Source organism: Schistocerca gregaria, chromosome 1 (assembly GCF_023897955.1).
Source record: "Schistocerca gregaria isolate iqSchGreg1 chromosome 1, iqSchGreg1.2, whole genome shotgun sequence".
Lineage (NCBI taxonomy): Eukaryota > Metazoa > Arthropoda > Insecta > Orthoptera > Acrididae > Schistocerca > Schistocerca gregaria.
Window position 1 is genome coordinate 580,095,421 of NC_064920.1, and position 22,055 is coordinate 580,117,475.

General features: G+C 39.0%; 1 protein-coding gene across 4 annotated transcripts in view; it reads left to right on the forward strand.

Moving 5' to 3' along the window:
- Positions 1-22,055, forward strand: part of LOC126356979 (helicase domino-like) — a 379,868-nt gene that overhangs the window by 72,485 nt on the left and 285,328 nt on the right. For all 4 annotated transcript variants that reach the window (XM_050007413.1, XM_050007415.1, XM_050007414.1 and 1 more), the window contains 2 exons: positions 6,407-6,547; positions 13,388-13,547. In XM_050007413.1, coding sequence (XP_049863370.1) covers positions 6,407-6,547; positions 13,388-13,547 — 301 coding nt within the window. The remainder of the gene's footprint in view (positions 1-6,406; positions 6,548-13,387; positions 13,548-22,055) is intronic.

Below are 22,055 nucleotides of genomic sequence, written 5' to 3' on the forward strand. Positions count from 1 at the left end.
TGGCTTCTATAATGTCCCAGCTATTTTTCGTAAAATTAAATCTGTGCTGTAATCTTTTCATAGTGCATAAGTATTTAAAAAAAGTTGCCACTTTTCGGTTTCCTCCTCTTTGTTTTCCCTCTACTTCAGACACCTCAGCTGGTACATGACGACACCGGACTTGAACCCTAAGATAAATCCATTTACCACAATAACATTTGTTTAAATTACTATCTCATATCGACAAGGAGTGTCAGTTCTGTCTTGGTTATTCAGTGAAGTTCATAATTTTTTACTTGTGAAGAGGAAAGGATGTTCCTATTCTGTATTTAAAATTTTATTACTCACTGTAGGAATTTTTATACATTTGCATTTAAATCATTACTGTTTGACTATGGCACTGCATTTTAAAGTTTAGTGAAGATGATGCATGCAAATGCATCAAAGTTTAAGTGCTGGCATGTAGATAGACACACAAACATACACACCAAATTCAAGCTTTCGCAACCAATGGTTGCTTCATCAGGAAAGATGGAAGGAGAGGGAAAGACGAAAGGATGTGGGTTTTAAGGGAGAGGGTAAGGAGTCATTCCAATCCCGGGAGCGGAAAGACTTATCTTAGGGGGGAAAAAGGACAGGTATATACTTGCGTGCGCGCGCGCGCGCGCGCCCACACACACACACACACACACACACACACACACACACACACACAAGCAGACATTTTTTGTCTGCTTGTTTGCTTTTTTACTTCGATTTCAAGTGTCAATTAACTTGATAGTGTGGGGGCTGGTGTATTGTCCTTTTGAATTCTTTCTGCCTTTAAATTTTCCTGTAGCCTTCAGTTTGACTCTGAACTCGGAATAGGATTGTAGTCAAGTGACACAGTTACATGTATGGAGAATATTCATATTGACCAGGAACACTGGCATTTTAGACACATAGAAATCAAATTAATTGTTGAATTGGAGTAGGGACTAAGAAAAGAAGAGAAGGATTAATTGTATGTAGATATAAGTGAACTGTAAACTTAGGCAAACAGCGTTGTACCTAAATATTAGGAAATTGAGGTACAAAGGAAGGAGAAAAAATGATAATATTAGTAAGTAGCAGCCACATAATCTCAAACCAACTCTTTCTCCCCAGTTGAGTCACAAGGAGCTGATATTGGCTGTTGCACAAAGTTATACTAATCCTTCCTTAGCTTGCCTTTAAATCAGTTCATAAGAGTAGGAGAGAAGAGAGATACATGTCTCAGCTTTTGCATGTACATAGGAAAAGTGTTTGGGTGATGCAGAATTTGTTATAAAACTTTATTTTTTTGTAATGACATTGTCGGAAGGAAATACTAAAATTTCAGGCTGCTTCTTATTAACCATCTTTATGTTCTGTGTTGAGAGAGGCTTTGTTGTCTTACTGCTTGCCTAATGTTGTGCTACATGTGCTGGAGGTTGGCATTCCAGCTGCTGTGAAATAATTTAAGAAACATTTGATATTTTTACAGTAAGGTATCTTTTCTCGATAAATGATTGAATTTATTTTCATCATTCATCATACTTATTGTGCTGCATCAAATTAATTAAATCATTACACAATATTTCAAAAAGTTTACAGAGGCAAAAACACTGTGTAGGAAGTGTAGATAAGTTATTGAAATTTTGTTTAAAATTGAGACCAGAATGATATCTCATTTTTTTATTGAGTTATTTGTTTTTATATCCGGCAGACAGTCCAAATTGTGCCCATTTCCTTCTTTGCACACTGGGAATCATGTGATCATAATAGTCATCGTGTTTCATAAACAATGCAAGATATCAAAATGAGGTTTTTTGTAACTGATAGCACACAGTGAGGCACACTTGTTGTACAATAAATACTCGAAACTTTTTTGGTACACTGAGATATGGAAATAACTTACCCACAGCAGTCAGAGGGTCGGCATTTAAACACATCAATAGCACTTAATGGAATCCCAACGTCTGAGTTTAAAAATATCCTCTACACCAGGGGAGTGGCGGAACATGAAGAGTTAATTCATAGCAGCTAAAGGGTTACCACCACATATCACTTGAGTAAATGATTTGGTGTAAGGCAGGGATGACTAAGAACTCTGAATGCATTTGGAGCTCTTGGCACATGTATGGACCTCTTCTCACCTGACTACCACTTCAAGCTGCCTGAGGGCAATGATGGGGAAAGTGTGAAAGTATTAAAAATATTGCGTTAGACGGCAGTGCAGTCAAGCAATTTCTTGCAGTACGACGTGGTTTCGTATTATAATGTTTTATGAAATTAGAAAATCTGAAGCTCTATACAAATCATAACAAAGAGTAATCTTATATTGCTACTGACTTCTGCTATGAAAGAGAACACCTTCAAAAAAATAAATCAACTGCATTATATCAGTAATGTTGGGTGCATTGTGTTGTTCCCTGTAAAGTTCTTACAAACCTTGATCTTAGGTATAGAAAGACAAGCAAAAAACAGTCTCCGTTGCACACCTTAGCAAAGGAATAAATGTTTCTTTCACATGTAGCTAGAATCAGATTTAATTATGTACCATTACTCTACTGACACTGCAATGACTACATTTCTCAACAATATAGGTCACAAATGAGAAAGATGTTCATTATTATTTAACAATTTAAAGTTCACTGAAGATATAATAAAATTCATGTGTCACAAAATGTCGGCACACGGACAGTTTCATTGTTTTGTATCACTCAGGTTGCCACATAGTTGTGAATTATTTACTTTAATATTCGAAAATGAAACCTTTCACACACATGTTAACTGAAACATTGATATCACATTTGCAGCCTCACAATGGAAATTTGGAAATTCTCCTCGAAGAAAACTTCTAAGAATAATTTAAATGTAAAAGAATCTATCTTTTAAATGGAAAATACATTGCAGATCAGTCACTTGTAGTTGCAAATGCCCTGGGGTACTTTTAAATGAAATGGCAAAGGGTCTCAAAACCAGCTCAAAAATAGAAGTTACATCCTGAAAATTTTTAGGAAATTGTTTCCGTAAGACATTCAATGTTGCAATGAACTCTTCAAAATGCAAAATTTTCTTTAACGCCAGAGATTTTAGGGCTGTGGGTGGTATTGCCCCAGTTTAAGTGCTTACAGTTTCCGGAGGGGGGGGGGGGGGGGGATTCTCACTTTTCAATATTGTTGAAACTGGCAGTGTAATGATCCATGAACATTTATTATTCATGCTACCTATTTCACTGCATGCTCCATGCTTCCAAATTAAGCACACAGTGCTTCTTGATGTGAAATTAATGATTCATGCACAAACAGTCTATTGATCATTGTAGTTTTTTGCCCTTTCATCACCAACTAAATCTTTAAATTCTAAGTGCACGGTGTTGCAAAGTCATTCTAAGAAATCTGGAGCACCAAGCAACTGTGCGACTGCATAGTAGACATTGAGAGTTGTCATCCTTATATTAAAAAAAAGAACTGTGATTCCCATTCATTGTTATAAGTCACTAGACTGTTGCTATTTGTGTGTGTGTCCCATTGAAAGAGCCATTGGGCCCTTGAACTTCCTTTATTCCACAAGCAAATAGCTTTCGATAAACAGCCCTGCCAAAAGTAATAGAATAAAGTTGCAATGACTGAAAATCCTGCATCAAATGCTGGAGAAACAATATCACATCGCACTGTCAAATGAAATGTTGGGTTGTACGAAATAGTTTTCAGAATGACCAAACAAAGCCAAAATGAACATAATAAATCCAAGATGTACTGAGTAGAATTGAGACAGACAGAGCCTCGAACTTCAAACTTGCAGCACATAGTCCACACGTGCAGCACATTGTTATGCACACTTGCAATTTTGCAAGCAGTGTGCAGTCCTGATGTAAGGAAGTACAATTGTAATACTGATAAAATGAAGATTGTGGTTTAATTGTACTGAGAGATTATTGTCTTTCAGCCCAGTAATAATAAAAATGTGTGGAAGTATATGAAATTAAGGATTGTGAACGAAGTTGTACAGTGGGAATATAACGTAAAAAGTTGCAACTAAGAGTATTGGAATTGCTACATATACAAAAATTTCTGTTGAAAATAAGGCCTAACAACTTTTTAAGCCTGCCAGGTACAAATTATTCTACCAGTCTGTATATACTTCTTTCATAGTTATCAATGTACATTGTCTTCTGTTGTTTCTGCTCCACGTGCTTTAATTTAAATTGCATATACAGGGTGTCAGTTTGTTTGAAGAGCTCTTTGTGCATGCGCAACAAATTGGAGTAGAGTGGGGGGATACATTCATTGCTTGCTTGACCTTCAGTAGTTCAGTCGATATGGAGCACTTCTTGTGAGTGGACCACACATTCTGTATGCAAGAATTTTACAAAAACAGTGATTCAGCGACTATATCATGGAGGAAATTTTGCTGTAATTGTGGATTGCATAATTTAAATAATTTTCCGAGTGTTACCTTTATCTGGAAATTGAACTAAACATTTGAGGAGACTGGTTCAACAGTGACCAAAACAAAATCTGGGTGACCAAGGTAACCAAGAACAGGCAAATCATTGGAGAGTGTAAATCGGTGTGTTCTTTTCGGTCCTAACCTCTTGATTCTTAAACATGCAACTTCTTTAAATGTGCTTAGATCATCACTGCATCGAATTCTGCAAAAAGACCTTAAATTGGAGGAAGAATTAAGTCCTCAGGATGCCAGACATAGGTTGCATTTTGTTAATGATGTGGCTGAGTGCCCTTCATTTAAAACGTCTTGTTCACAGACGTACACATTTTCACCTCAACAGTCACATCAGTAAGCAAAATTGCCGCTACTGGAGTGCATCAAATCCCAAACAGAAGCATGAGAAACCTCTTCATTCAAGAAAAGTTAATGTATGGGTTGCGACATTGGCTTTAAGGATAATTGGCCTGTACTTTTTCGAGGATGAGAGAGGTCGCGCAGTTACAGTGAATCCAGATCATTGTGTGCCAATGGTGATGTTAAATGATGGTGCCTGAATTGCAAAACTTTCCTGGTTATAACCAAAGATGGAGCCACAGCACACATAACCAATGCATCTGTTTTTCGAGTTCATAAAATTTTCCATGGCAAATTGATCTCCGGGAGGAATGACGTAAATTGGCCTTCACACATTCGAGATTTGAATCTCAAGGATGTTTTCGTATGAGGACATGTCAAATCTAAACTGTATGTCAATAATCTGACTTACTTCTCTGGAGCACTTGAAAGAAAATGTCCATAGTGAAGTGGCAGCCACCCCCATGTCTACATGTTGAGCAGTCATGCAAAATTTTGCTCACCGTTTACATGAGTGCCGTATGCATGCTGGATTGCATTTAAATGACATTATTTTTAAGAAGTAAATTCCTAAACTGTATATTTCAAAAATAAATAAAGATTTTGTCGATAGATTTGAATCTAATTTTATTTCAATACAACAAATATAAACTTTTTTTTGAGACACTCCATAGAATTCCCCCTTTTGATACTTAATAATGTGTGTATCTTGCCAGTGTTTTATGTTTATCAAACGCTAAGAGGAAAATGGAAAGATAAGAACTGTGAGAAACACAGGACATCAATAAGGAGACAGTGGCATCAGTCTCTAAGAAGACAAAAATGTTCAGTCCAGAAGGTTGATAGGAAAGCAGTATATGCTTTTGAAGCAACTTGTCCAATTACAGTATCATTTCCCTACTACCTACATTCAGGGCACTAAAGACAATGCTGGCTTACAACAAACTCCCACTATGTAAATATAGCATTAGAAAATCTTTACCCAAGATGGAATATTTGTTATGCTGCCGATCTCATTTTGAGAGTGGTGATATCAAAGGAACTGTGTGATTTGGAAATTGTGTAATTATGTTGTGCAATGAAAATTGTTAGGACTTAATTGATTATGATATATCTAAGTGCAACGATTCTCTTAGAGCGACTTTAAAACATTTTTGATTGCTGACTGAAAGTGTATTGTACCCTTTAAGGTCTTCCCAATATAGTAAATGTTGCTGAGGCTCAAGACAGTTTTATTGTTTAGTGTTGCTTAAATTCACTGTAATTAATGGTGCTATTTTGTGAAATGTACCAACATGCACTTTACCCAACACTAACTTAAACTTCAAATATTTTGCTCTCGCCTTGGAAGCTTCTCCCTTTCTCCCTCCTTCCCTCCCTACCTCTTGACCTCTTCCTGCCTCTTTCTCCACTCCTTTATCCCAACCAATCCTTCCCCTTCCTCTCTCTTCACTTCTTCCTTCCCTTCCTCCATCCCTCTCGCCATGTGATAAGAAATTTAGTAGTTGTGAGCCACTCAACACTTTTGAGAAACTTCTTCTGCTTTGACCAAAATTTTTAAATAAGAAGTATTGCAGTTACACAAAGACAGGACCGTTAATCTGGTTTTCTTTTATAGGATGAAACAGATTCCGAAAAAGCAGATGATGAATTCATTATTGAATCAGATAAAGAATCAACGGATGATGAAGAGACAATTCAAGAACAAGAAGCGACTGAAGGAAATGTTGACCATAAAAAAGAGTTAGCTGAATTACAAGTAAGCCTGTATTTCATTACAATGATGGTATGAAATTTTATTCCACTTTCATTTCCCAAAGCCTACAGTTATAAAGGAAGTATAGTGACAGTGCATCTGATGTGGTAGCTCTGTATATTATAAACTGTGTTGATACAAGCATCTAAGTTGTGTTTGAAAGTATGTATTGGAATGTGTACGTAAGACAGTTACCTCCTCATCTAACATAATGTACATAGTTTTCGTTTCAGACAAGGCAGATGGCAAAGTTGATATAACCTCTCATATTCCTTTAAGAACTGTAGTCTGTCATACCATTTAGTTTTGTAATGATGTGATGTGATTATTTGTTTAAAAGACTGCCATTTTCATTCTCTGCCAGGGCCAAGTAACATGAAGACAAATACTCATTTTATCATAATTTATTCATTTATTTGTTGGTCTATTGTATCACTTAGAGACTCTGCCTCTAAAAATGACTGCGTCTCAAAACTACTAACAAATTTAAGATGATGAGCACTAGTTGTAATAGTAAGCATTGCCTAAATAGATCAACATGAGAGAGTAAAAGTGTAAATTTTGAGAATTTATACTTCATTAGACTCAAAGACTTTAGTCATTGGCTTTCCACAACCCCTTATTAATTTGATAAACATGTCTGATAATGTAAGTTAATATAATCTTTTTCTTCTTCCTCCTCCTCCTCCTCCTCCTCCTCCTCCTCGTCCTCCTCGGCGTTTGTCCTGCTTACTGGCAGGGTCTGCTAATGTATATGAATTTAATAATACAAGTGACACAGTCAAGTGGCATTATGGCCTCACTAACCTGTAATTTAATCATTGCTAATACTTGGTTTAAAAACCATAAAAGAGTGTCGTAGTCATAGAAAACAGTTGAAGACACTGGAAGGTACAGATGAATTATGCACTGAAGCACTAAAGAAACTGGTATAGGCATCCTTTTCAAATACAGGGATATGTTAACAGGCAGAATATGGTGGTGCAGTCGGCATCACCTGTATAAGAAAAGTGTCTGGTGCAGTTGTCAGGTAGCTACTGCTGCTACAATGGCAATTTGTCAAGGTTTAAGTGAGTTTGAATGTGGTGTTATAGTCGGCACACGAGTGATGGGACACAGCTTTTCCGAGGTAGCAGTGAATTAGGGATTTTCCCATACGGCCATTTCACGAGTGTACCATGAATATCAGGAATCCGTAACACATCAAATCTCTGACATTGCTGTGGTCAGAAAAAGATCCTACAAGAACGTGACAACTGAAGAGAATTGTTCAGTGTGATAAAACTGCAATCACTCCCGAAATTGCTGCTGATTTCAATGCTGGGCCATCAACAAGTGTCAGTGTGCAAACCATTCAATGAAACAACATCGATATGGGCTTTCGGAGCTGAACACCCACTCCTGTACCCTCGATGACTGCATGACACAAAGCTTTACGCCTCACCTGGACCCAACAACACCAACACTGGACTGTTGATGACTGGAATCATATTGCCTTGTTCGACAAGTCTCAGTTCAAGTTGTATCAAGCGGATCGATATGTATGGGTATGGAGACAGCCTCATGAACCTATGGACTCCACATGTTAGCAGGGTTTGTGCAAGCTGGTGGAGGCTATGTAATGGTGTGGGGCATGTGAAGTTGGAGTGATATGGGGCCCCTGATACATCTAGATACGACTCAGACAGGTGACACATGCGTAAACGTTGTGTCTTATGACCTCCATCCATTCATGTCCATTGTGCATTCCAATGGACTTGGGCAATTCCAGCCAGACAATACAACACCCCACACATCCAGAATTACTGTAGAGTGGATCCAGGAACACTACTCTGAATTTAAACACTTCCACTAGCCACCAAATTCCCCAGACATGAACATTATTGAGTATATCTGGGATGCCTTGTAATGTGCTGTTCAGAAGAGATCTCCACCCACTCGTTCTCTTACAGCTTTGTGGACAACCGTGCAAGATTCAAGGTGTCAATTCCCTACAGCACTACTTCAGACATTAGTCGAGTCCATGTTGTGTCATGTTGTGGCACTTCTTGCGTGCTCAGGGGAGAGGGGGCTACACGATATTAGGGAGCTGTACCAATTTCTTTTACTCTTTAGTATATAATAAAACAATGATTTCAAAACATGGTAAGACAATGATTTCAAAACCAGATTTCCAGAGGCAGATGTGGATTCGGTTCATAATTTATTGGTAGGGACCTGAAAAATTCACATTTCACAATAAGTGCTATTTCTTCCTCCAAATGAAAGAATATGTAATAGAGACTGTTCATAGCAAATTGTATCCAGATGAACTATTTTAACTGAGGTAGCTTGAACGAGCTTTATTTTCTGCATGTAAATATCAAAAAAGTAATCAATTTTCCATTACTGATATTGCACATCACCTGGTTAAGCCCATTGAGGAAAGATAATGTGCATAAGAAAGTGTTTGTGAAATGGAAAGTGCATGTACACAACAATGTATCAGTGCGCTTGATGCTCTGGTGCCTTGACACCCATGGGCAGTTGAATGGCCTGTATAAAATACATGTTGCGAAATTGAATGTAGTACCTGCCTAGGGGACCTATCATCTTAGAACAAAGAAAAGCATATGCTTGTTTGTCTGCTACAGCTCATAAGTTTGTATAATGTGGACAGTTTTAGTGTGCCAGTTTTAGGCGATGGGTGTTTTGAGCTGTAGTTGTGTCAGACACTGCTAGATGTCAGGTGTGAACTACCATGGTTTACAGTACTGCACCAACCTCAACAGGTAGTTCTGTGGTAGCTGTTCCCAAATGCTTTATGCTGTACACTGCCTGTTGCTTTCTTTTCTTGTTTTGAAATTAGTGAAAAGACTTGACATTGGTCCATCACAGGTTTCGATTAAGACTCACATTACACCAGCTGTCAGCAATCCCGGTAACATTATGTCAGTTCTACTTTTACAGAAGATGGGTGTGAGAAGGAGGCAGAGCTTGTTTTCATGCACCATTCTTCTCCTTAGGACACTTAGAATTTTAGTGTGCTTACTGTTGTGGCTGATTCCCACATTATAGTGTGTACACTCTGCGCTACAGTGACCGAAAAACAAAGCCAGTCAGCTGTATTTCGACTGCATTTAAATTCTTCCCATGATGTGCGAATAGCTATTTTCAATTTCACTTCTATGTTAAGTACCTGGTTGGATCTATCTGTAGTGTTGTCAAGTATGTCTCTCGAAAGGTCAAATTAATACTTTCACTTTTTTAGTCATCAGATTGTAAGGGAAAAGAGGTAGAATGTCCAGAAAGACCTTAAATTGGAGATATTACTAGTTCACTGATGGGAAAATGTGCTTCTCAACGGAAAAGTGATTACATGAAAGCTTAAATACAGGCCATTTCAGAAAGAAAGAACTGTTGAAAATTTTTCTAACACAGAAATTCCATTCAATCAGTACTTTTTTAACAGTAACTTTCAAAGGCTTGTCTTCACTCGTGTAGCATAACATTTTAAATTTGTATGTCAAATTTTGCACAAAATACAGGTTAAATGTTTCCAAGGGAGCATACCGCAACAATTGACTGACTGGAAAAAGGAGAAGGAATATGAAAGGAAATGAATGGATAGCTTTGAGAAATGTGATACAGGAATCAGCGGAGGATCAAATAGGCAAAAAAACTAGGCCTAGTAGAAATACTTGGATAACACGCAAGAATGGACTTTTTGACACTAATCTAAGATACTTCTATGGACCTAGATGCATAAGAAAAGGCCATTTTGCTGGTAAAGTTCTTTGTGGCTTGCTGAACATCCCTAGCCCTCCTACAAAATCTATCAAATACAACTCCATAGTAAGAAGTAGCATCAAGGCGTGTGCTATGGAGTCAACGACTACAGCAGCAGAGCAGGCTGTAGCAGAAGATGGTAGTTCTGATATAGCCACATCACTCAATGGATCCTGGCAAAAAAGAGGTGTCCAGTCAAAGAATTCATGTGCATCTATTATCAACATCGACAGTGGGAAAGTGTTGGCTGTTGATGTGTTGATCATGTACTGTCAGGGTTGTAGGCACGCAGGCAAGAGTATGAGAAAAGCAAACTAAACATGAAATGAATTGTCAGAGAAACTATGAAGAAACTAGCGGAGGGATGGAGGTTGTTTCTGCAGTGAAAATGTTCCAACATTCCCAGCATGACAGTGCTGTTCACTACATGAGTTTTCTTGGGGATGGAGACTCACGATCATATAAGGCAGTTATGGAGAGTAAACCCTATGGTGATTTGTCAATTACAAAACTAGAGTGCATTAATCATGTGCAAAAGAGGATGGGCACGAGACTACGTAGACTCAAACAGCAGTTGGGAAGTACCAAGTTATCTGATGGTCTAAGTATAAGACATCAACTGACTGATAAACAAATTGATCAGATTACACAATATTATTGTATGGCTATTAGAAGTAACAGAGATAATTTAGATGGTCTGAAGAGAGCTGTTTGGGCAATTTATTTTCACAAGCTGTCTACAGATGCTGAACCAATATACAACCTGTGTTCCACTGAATAGTGTAAATACTTGAAGGCCAAAGAGGAGTGTAAAGTAGACACTTTCTCGCACAAAATTACTATATCAAATGCGGTTATGCTTGCCATGAAACCTGTGTTTCAGGGTCTTTCCCAACCATAGCCTTTGAAGAAATGTCTCAAGGGCAAAATACAAAATGCGAATGAATCATTTAACAATGTTGTATGGTCAAGGATACCAAAAAATATGTTTGTTGGAAGGTCAGTCTTTGAACTTGGTGTTTTGGATGCTGTTCTTACTTTTAATGATGGCTGTTCTGGAAGACTACAGGTTTTGGAATATCTTGGCATTCATAAAGGTTACAACACCACTAAAAGTGTGAAGGACTTGTACCAACTGTGAATCATGAAGGTAGAGATTGCAACAAACAATATGTCAAAAGAAGCCAGATCCAAGAGGAGGAGGGCAGCACTGGGTGAGGAAGATGGAGGAGGAGATGAGGACTACCATCCAGGAGGATTCTAACATATTTTTTATGTATCATTTGGCTGTATATTAAAAATTTTTCTTTAAATGCAATTTCCTCAACTTGACATTTTTCAGTACAAAACCCCCTTTTTCTCAGAAACTTCGGAATCTACATCAGTGAATTATTTACCACATAACATAGATAGTACAATGATGTTTTAGCTCTACTTTAGCTGCAACATAAATATAAGAGCATAGGAAAGGGGAAAGAGAAAGGCAGAGGGGGAGAGCGAGAAGAGAGTCCCACACACTATTCACGAGTGGAACAAGGTTGGAGGGATTAGATAGTGGTACCGAAAGTATCCTCCACCACACGCCAGTAGGTGGCTTGCGAGGTATGATGTTGATGTAGATGAATTTAAACAATTGTATGTAACGTCAGTAGCAGCAAGCAATGTGTGAGACATGTTTGTAAACTGCTTTTGTCAGAATTGAATGTCACAATCAAAATATGTACTTGTCATCAATATTAAGCTTCATTGCTGTTTCATTTCACATATTCCTTCCAATCAACCTAATTTTCTACTGGGAATGACTAGATGGCCAATTTTTGGGTTCTTCTTGTACTGCTGTGATGATTTCTTCAAAGGACATGGCTCGCTTCTTGCTGCATGCTTGAGAAACAGAAACTGGTTTGTGTTGCACTTGCATGCTGCTGTCTGCTGTTACTGTCAGTTACCTGTGTCTCCCAAAACACTTGCCACTAGGTCTCGTCAGTGTCAAATAGGTTTGTGTTGCATGCTGTGGAGGAAACAGCATTCAGCGCTGCCCACACTGCTTCACTCAGGCCTTGGTCTAAGTGCATATTACTATACTCGTAAATTTACACTTGTGGGATTATACAAATGTACATTTGTATTTTAATATGTAATTGCTTTGTAGTAAACGCAAATGAGAACAGCATAAAGTATTTGTCAGTGCTTTAAAATAACATTACTGACATATGTATACAAAAATATAGACTCATATTGCACAAACATTGTCCCATAGTGTCAAATTAATCTGGGTAGGATAAGGTTTTGTGTGCTATGACTTTTTCATGTTATGTTTGTGTGCTGCTGCAAAAGTAATGTTATTTTAAACTGTCAACTAATATAGAATGTTGTTCTTGCTCGTGATTACTATAACAGTGGTTCTTATTAAAATTACAGATGTACATTTGTATACAACCACATGGTGTCATCATCGTCATGTTGAACAATTTCCAGCCCCCAGGCAGGCTCTGTTTGGAACAGAAGCTTTGGCTAGTCTTATTTTCCTAACATCTTCCTGTGTTCATTGTGCTTCAGTCCTTCCTTCTTTTTTCAACACACTGCTCCGCACCTTCCAGCCATTTGCCCCTTTGTCTCCCTCACGGTCATTTCCTGCGCGTCTCCATTTCATGTATCTTCTTGGGAAGTCTCTTGTTTTCCAATCTCTTTAAGTGCCCATACCACACACATGGTGTGATGGCATAAATTTACAAGTATGAATAATGCACTTGAAAATGGCAAACAACTGAAGTCAGCTGTTCATGGTGATTTTGTAACAGCCAGGATGGCAAATGGAATCGTCCTTCCATAAATTTATGGCTGCTGCACCCAAAATAAAAAACTAGATTTTCTTACAGACTCTTCTAAAAAAATAAAATCTGAAATTAGGATAAGTATATTTTCTCATTTTTTTCTTTCCTTCCTATCCATCTATAGCCTTCATTTGTTTATGGCTTTTGTAATTCATAGGTTTACATATGTGTTACCATGTAGTTTATATGTGATTCTGTGTCTTACATTTCCATTGCTTAACTTGTCACTGTGTTCCCAAAACAGGCAGAGAGTGAATTGAGCATTGAAGATCTCCTGGCCAAATACAAAGGTTCACTGTCAGCAGATGATACTGTGGAAACGGAAGTCAATGAAATGTCAGAAGTAGACACAGAAGAAGATGATGAAGATGACAACGATGATGTCGATAATGATGATGACAATGGTAGGTTTCTGTTAATGTGATAGTGGTAATTTCACTAAGGGAGAATGATGTTTATTCTCTCAAAGTGCTATTATTAAGATGATTATTATTAAGCACAATGGATTCACATTTCACACAGAAAAGAGCAGCCAATAGAAACGTGTCACATGTTGCATTGATGGCAATCTGTAGATATGTTTTATCATAACTATGAATTCAGTTTATTACAGTTATTTTAAAATCCAGATATTCGAGGATGAAAGTGTGTTTGGGCTGGATGTATAGATATGTACAAGAGCTTGGGCTGAAAAATACAGAGTCCACCAGAAAAATGTATACACACTGTAAGGAACGAAAAGTATTACGTACGTGTTCATTTTACATTTAATAATTGATCACACATGTTGTACAACCTCCAGTTTAGCACATTGTTACTTTAAATGTTCACCGTTCCCAGCTGTACACATAACAGAATGACGAGCAGTCACTGCAACTATGTCAGTCAGTGGAGATTGCTGCACATGTCACTGTAATCTCCTAATGAAGCTCCTCCAGTGCGCATGGGTTACGTTGATAGACATTATCTTTCACAATTTCCCACAAGTAAAACTCCATAGGTGGCGATTGTGGAGGGAACTCAGTGGGCCCTCTTCGTCCAATCCAATGCCCCGGAAAATTGTCATCCAGGAAAGCTCGTACAGCTAGGTGGTAGTGTGGTGGCTCCCTGTCCCTTTGGTTGAAGACCTCTTCATCAGCTCCATAAAGGCACATATACCTGGCTAAATTGATGTGCATAACATTTCCAGGTACACTTCTACATTGACAGTAGCACCAAAGAAAAAGGGGTCCTACTGAGCCCTTAGATTACAGTCCACACCACACATGAACCCTTGGTAGATTGACTGCTTTATCCACATAAACATGTGAATTTTCCAGTGCCCAGTACACACTACACCAATTGATGGTTCCATTACATATAAATTGTTCCTAGTTACTCCACACTACCTTTGTCACAAATTGTTTGGCGCCAGTTACCCTTTGCTGATACCATTTGCAAAATTGCATTCAGCGATCAGGATCGTCGTCATTAATCACGAGCAGTAATCGTGGAATGTAAACTTTCCACTCTTCAGCTTTCAGAATTCTTCGTACACTTGTACTGCTTACCCCCACTTCACGTGCACATTGCGTAGCAGGCTTCTGTGGAGAAGTAACAAACATTCCCAACACAAGGGACTGATGAAGCAGGACTTGTAGCTGTACGCAGTCTTCCTGATATTCCTTTGTGAACATCATAAATTGTTCCATGCCATTCAAATCTGGCAATGGTGCATTTAATTGTTAGGCATGTTAGCGGTTCTGTTTCAAACTCCAGCCTCTACTGACGTTGCACTTCAACAGAGTTATCACACTTCTGAGAAACCACCTCACAAACAATTTTTGTTACTCAAGTGTCAATCTTGCTCCAGCCATCTTCTCAATACCGAGATGAAATTTCTAACATCTGTTTAGCCAAAGACCATACTGCAACACACTCATAACTCAAATCGAACAACAATATCAGTATCTCGATAGAGCCTGACAAAGAGTGTGTACATTTTTCTGGCGAACTCATTAGAATTCAGAAGCTAGCAACAACTCTTTGATGTTAAATACATCACTGCACTATGTGGCAATCAGTTATATATGAATTGTTGTCATTCTTCATTTTTGATGTCATTATAATAATTTGGTAGTCATCTTCCTTTACAAAAAAGTTCTTTTTTTATAATAATGGAAAATGCTTGAATGGAACAGTACATAAAATAGGAAGAAGCAACCACTCGCCTGTAACAGACTGATGTGGCCACGGGTTAGTGGAGGTTGAGGCCAGGGGGATTGCAAGTATGCATGCTATACTGGAGAGATAATCCCTGCTTGTGTAGTTATGAGAAACTCATGCTCCAAGGGACCATCCAGATGGGCCATGTAATTAAGCAGCTATTGAAGCACTGGGATTGTGGGGTGCAATACATGAATGGTCAAGTTTGCGGTTTACCACAGTTTACTAGTGGCCAGTCGCGCGAGTAGACAGTTGATTACTTGTGCCCACAAAATGCTGCACAGTAATAGAAGCATAGCTGATGTATAACATGCCTGCTGTCGCACATGCTCCTGTGACTGGTCTGCTGCAAGAGGTGGTGGGTGGAAATGTGGGGCAAGTCTTGCACCAGGGCCGAGCACAAGGGAATGACCCAAGGGCTGCCGGATAGTGAGCATTATTTGAACAGGAATGAACAAAGATATTCTGTAAGTTGGATGGGTAGCGGTTGGTGTATTTCAACAACTCAAGCTTTCCACTGCAAATGCGAAGTCCACAGGTGCAGATCTGTAAGGAAAAGACTTTTTGACATGCAATGGGTACCGATGATGGTTGGTGCAATTTATATGAACGGACATATTTAAAGGAACCATCTGAGATATTGGAATTGAAATCTAGAAAGGTGGATTGTTGTTTTGGAAGAAGGCAAAGCAGATTTTGGAGTAGGTTTTCTAACCACTCCCCAACCATAATCTTCCCGGGTAATCTTCCCGAAATTTGTCACTTGCAGCTGCCCTTATCTTCCTTTCCTAAATTCCTCCCAAGTGAGTCCAGCGTAGCTCCTATGGAACACACAGCTATCTGTAACCTGAAAACCAATCCAGATCTTATCATCCTTCCCACGGACAATGACTTCACCACAGCATTCATGAATCAAAGAGACTATGTGGCCCCAGGTCTCCACCAACTGTGCAATACCTCTCCATACAGATCTTACGATCATGATCCTGATACCATCCCACAAGGCTGGGAACAATGCCCAGACAGAACAAACATCTTCTTTTGTTCACCAAAACCTGCAAACTGTTGTCCGCAACCTCCCATCATACATTCAAGACACTGCCCAATTCCTTCACCACCACTACGTAATTTGCATCCAGTTGCCATCACACTCCCTGTTGGTTCGGTGTCCTTGTACATCAACATCTCCCATACCCGTGGTCTTGTGGCCATAGAACAGTATATTTCCTAATGTCCTTCTGGTACCAAACCCACCATCTCTTTCCAAATCCTCCTAGTCAGCCACATCCTGACCCACGATTATTTCATTTTCGAAGGTCAATTACATATGTGAAGCTTTGTTACTGCAGTCCAGTCACAAGCATTTCTTACCCATTCAATGGCATGGTCATGTGTGAAAACAGTCATGCAATATATCAGCTATGCTGCAATGTCTGTGCAACATTCTATTTGGACATGATAGGTAACAAAATGTGTACTCACATGAATGAATGGCTACTGCCAAAACTGTGACAGACTGCAGACTTGAACATTCAGTTGCCAAACATGCTGCACACCAAACAATAATGACTTTGACAGCTGCTTCATTATGTGGGCCATTTTGATGATTCCTTCCAACTCAAGTTTCTATGATTTTCCACCTCTCTCTCTCTCTCTCTCTCTCTCTCTCTCTCTCTCTCTCTCTCTCTCTCTCTCTCTCTCTCTCTCTCTCTCCCCTCTCGCAACTCCCTTGTCATCTTCACCTTCTCTCCTTTCCTCTCTTTCCTCCCCAACCTCAACCTCCTCCCTTTTATGTCTCATATGCTTTACCCCCCCCCCCCCCCCAAACTCCTTTCATTTTGTTATTCAGCTGCTGAATGAGCTGTTGAAAATCCCACTACTCTCTACTTGCCTCCTGCATCTTCCCCCCCCTCCCCTCCCTCCCCCCCCCCAAACCTTCCCATCTACATCAGGCCAGGCAACTGCTTTCAGTAATTGATAATCTTTTGTACTCTGGTTGTGGGAGTGTGCCTTTGTGTTTGTACTTTTAATACAGCTACCTTTTAATGGTCTTTTTATGCCTCGATGATGATTTATTGTAGTTATTGTTATCCTTAGTGGGTGCATTGGTATTTTCTGATATGAAATTCTGTTTGAGAAATGAATAACAACAGATTTGACTTAGAACATGCACTCTGTCTTTCATTTAGAGACCTTCAGTTTTCATTAGCAGTTAAACTATGATTTGTCCAGCAGACAAAGTAAATGCAAAGGTGCTGATACACACTGATGGCTACCATCATAAAACTAGTACACTGCTACAGAACCCAGCCTAAGGGAAGCTCAAAAAGGATCCAACCTTGACAGTCACCAGGAAAACAGTGCATGTGATGCAGAGCTTATATCTGCCAAAGGCAGTGAAGAAGCAGCAACACCATACCTTTATGTATTGCCCAAAATCTATAAGGAAGGAGTGCCTCTGCAGTCAATACCAGACACAATTAATTCACACCATTATCAACTGGTAAAATGTGTGGTGATATTTGGGACACTGTTGTTTTCACGCTAAGAATCAACCGATTTCGTGAAGTACTTAAGGACATGCGACTATAAAGAGATGACTTAACTATAAAGAGATGACTTGCTTGTGAATTTCAGTGTTACATCAATATTCACAAAAGTATCTCTGCAAGCCGCCTCAGTTGTGCTGTCTTTTCTCTTGCAGCCACAAATAGTTAAACTTTTTGAAGGTACACTGACAACCATCTCTTTAAATTGCAACAGGGAGTTGTATGAACAGATGCGTGGTTTGGCCATGGCTTCTTCACTGGCACCAAGGGTCACAAATCTCTACATGGAACTCTTGAGGAAGTGGCCCTTCAAATGGCTCATCAGAAACCCAGTAGTTCTTCCACAATGTTGACAATACTTTTGTGGTAAGGGAGGATGACACATAGGCAGTGGATGAGTTCCTGGACCACCTTAATAGCATCCATCAAAACAGTGGTTTCACTGTAGAAATAAAGGAGACTGGCTGTCTTCCTTTCTTGGACATTCTAATAAAGGAGATGACAGACTGTACACCTGGCCATTCAGCAGATAGAAAAAAAAAAAAAAAAAAAAACACACAGACCTGTTTCTGTATGCAAGTACAGTGGCAGGCAGTGCTGACCATTTTGGTACATAGGGTGCATGCCGTCTGTGATAAAGAAAGCCTCCCAGCTGAACTACCACAGCTAAAGAAGGTGTTCCTGAAAAATGAGTACAGTGAACCTCATATTAGTATGACATTCAAAGAGAAAAAAGGTGCAGCAAACCAGGAATAGGAAGGAGGAAACAAGAGACTTGCTTTCCTTCTGTACTCGGGACCTTGTAATGTTATGTGAGCCTCACTGCCCTTTCTTTTTAACTAATTTGTGTCTGAAGTGAAGTGAAGCGCGCCTGGACAGTAGTAGGCTCTTTGGCGCACAATCCCCGCAACAGTAAAACCCAGAGAGGACGTGTTGCTAGACCGTCGCTCAGAACGTTTTGTGAAAATTGCTATTTCAGTGATAAAACCGAGTAAAGTATGTGTAATAGTTGCCAAACATTTATGTATACAAATTTTCTGGAAGTGAAGAGCAGAAATATCTCGTTTTTTGGGAAAGGAGGTGAACTTCATTGTCGTCACCAGCTATCAGTCGACAGAACTGTAAGTGTACCAAGTTCACTAAAATACAGGAAAGGACATGCTTTCTCTACAGTTTTCATTCAATACATAACAACCTCTCATAATTTCTTAATTGCAGTAATTGGATTATGTTCTTGTATAATAGTATGGTGCTGAACTCCATTGACCAATTTTGATGCAGCAGCGCGTGTAGTTTGAAGGATTTTTGTGTGCCAAGCAATCTCCTTTTCTCACGAAAAACAGATTGCTCTTTGAGCTTACTTACTTACTTACTTACTTACAACAGTGGTCCCTTAGGTATGAAAAGCTATGAAAACTTGGGCTCAGAGCTATCCACAATACGGCCAAATAACTAACAGAGTCGTATTTTAAACCTTAAAGAACAATAACTTCCTCCAAATTATAATACATCACCAACTGGTGCCGAAGCTGATCATTCAAGGAGGCAGTAACCAAAATTCAGGTACCAGTTACGATTTAAAAGTAAAAATCTCAATCAAAAATCAACCTCTCTCTTTCTCTCTCCAAACACATATATAAATATTCATATTATTAAGATAAAACTAATTTTATAACCACTCTGAGCTAAAATTGTGAGGCTACTTGAAAAATCCGGCATAAAAACTGTCTTTCAACAACTACTGAAGATGAAATAGTGGCTTGGTTCTGTGAAACACACATTAAAATTGAATGTACCTGGAGTTTACAGTTTTGTCTGCAAATGTGGCCAGCAATAAGTTGGGCAAATGCTGTCCCGTATTTCGAAACCCTGTGGGGAACGTGTCAAGCATGTGTGACTGGGACATACAGAGAAATTAGCAATAGCAGAGCACAGCATTGAGGAAGATCACACCTTTGAATTTTAGAGCAGCAGGATGTTACACCGAAAAGCTGACTCTTGGAGCAGTATCATAAAGGCATCCATTGAAATAGGGATTCACATGAATCTGGTCTATAAGTACGAAGGAAACCAACTGAGTGCAGCACAGAATCCCGCGTTAAGAGGCAGTACAAAGAGAGCAGGCCCAGCACTGTCACGGAATGCTGAGACAGGAGTGTGAACACGCACCTGCTACGCTCACCTCAACAATCTTACCCACATCCCCGCCTTTGTCCCAGCCAGTACCCAGCTATCTGTAGCCAGGTGGAGGGGGTACACTGCTCACACTCTGAAACATTTCAGTGCTTTAACACTACCACACGGCTGGAAACTTCAGACCTTTTCATCAGCCTATATGCTGGGAGATTCCATTTCACACAAGCAGTTAAAATGTTTGTGAGACACTATGTAATGACAGTCACAATAACAAGTTTGCTTCTCATTTTTAAACTGAATTTATCCAAACTTTGAACTCTTGATATAAATTTCAAACCTCAGAAATGAGGAAATTGGGAGCTGGAAGTTCATTGGTGACTGTTATTATTAGTAGATGGTATTTTGAAGCTATTGTACAGTATTTTTCTTTCAAATTTGCCTTCTTAATTGCCATTGAAATCTTTTAACACTGTAGTATTTGTAATTTGTGAAGGTAGGAAACTGTTAGGTGCATTAGCTGTACATCTGAACATGAGGTACACTAGCTTGTAAAATATGGAGGTCAGCCAGATCAGTCATTTGTGTGGAAAAATGTTCTCAAAGCAGCCCTGTTTCTATGATGACAGAAGTCTAAAAAATTATAGATAAATTTCTATTCTTCTGTTGCATTTTGAAGATGTAGTCAATTATATCTGATCTCTTTGTCATCTATTTTGCAACCAACACAATAAAGGCAGTTATTTACTGTTATAAAAGGTGAAAATAGCCAAAGAATAAAAATTCAAACAATGGAAACTCCAGGTAGGAACAACAACAATCTAGGAAAAGAAGACGCATCAGGTTGCAGACAGGCACGATCAAAAGACACTCACATACAGCTTTCGGCCACAGCCTTCATCGGTAAACACACACACACACACACACACACACACAAAACATTCACAACACACTCAGGCAAGCACACCTCATGCAAACAAGTCCGCCAACTCCAGCATTTTGGGCTGGAATGCCGGCATTTTATTCCAGGGGCTACGTGTTTTCCATCATGGTTTCCTCTGGTGAAGCTTACATTGAAATTTCTCCCATTATCCAGCCAGTATACCAAATGACTTTCTACCTGAAAATTCTTGTCATATTAAAACCTTATGCTGGACTGAGACTCGCGAAGGTAGGAGGTGAGGTACTGTGGGACGTAAACCTATGAGGACGGGGCATGAGCTGTGCTTGGGTAACTCAGTCAGTAAAGCACTTGCCTGCAAAAGGCAGAGGTCCCGAGTCTAAGTCTCGGTCTAGCACATAGTTTTAATCTGCAAGGAAGTATAATATCAGTGAACACTTTGCTGAGGAATGAGAGTTTCATTCTGAACTTTCTGCCTGCATAAAACATAAAAAAAAGCCAATGTTAAAAGATACACAAGTCCTCATGACATTACATTACTGCAGTGAGTTGAAAACAATAAAAAATTTTGTTCATTATCTTAAATACAATATTTTAAAGTTAAAGTCAACCAACAACGTCCTGATTGTAAAACTGGAAGTTAGGATATATTTGCACAGCAGGGGGGGAAAAAAAAGTGGTTGTGTTGCAAATCACATGACGTAAAATAAGAAAATAAGAGGACAGCCACCACGCATTGTGTTACATACATGACATATATTAGTGAAAAGTGATATATTTTTTCCAAAAATATTCTAAAATTAAGAATGCAGAATTGCTGGCCAATGCTTACTTTTAGGAGCTAAAATTTTTAGTACTACCAGTGAAGGGGGGAGTAGCAGAGATGTCCATGTTATCTAGCCAGACATGATAAATAGCTCACCCCCAACCTGGGTTCCAGTGTACAGCCAGACATGTTGATAAAATTATAAAAATATCCTCTTTATTAAACCGATTAAAATTCTGTCTGGAGCAGATGTAGGTTGTTGCAATTATGCAGAGATGGAGATGTTTGCTCAAGAAATACAAATATGGGAAACTGCATCAAACCAGTTTTTGGACTGGAGACCTCACAATAACAACAA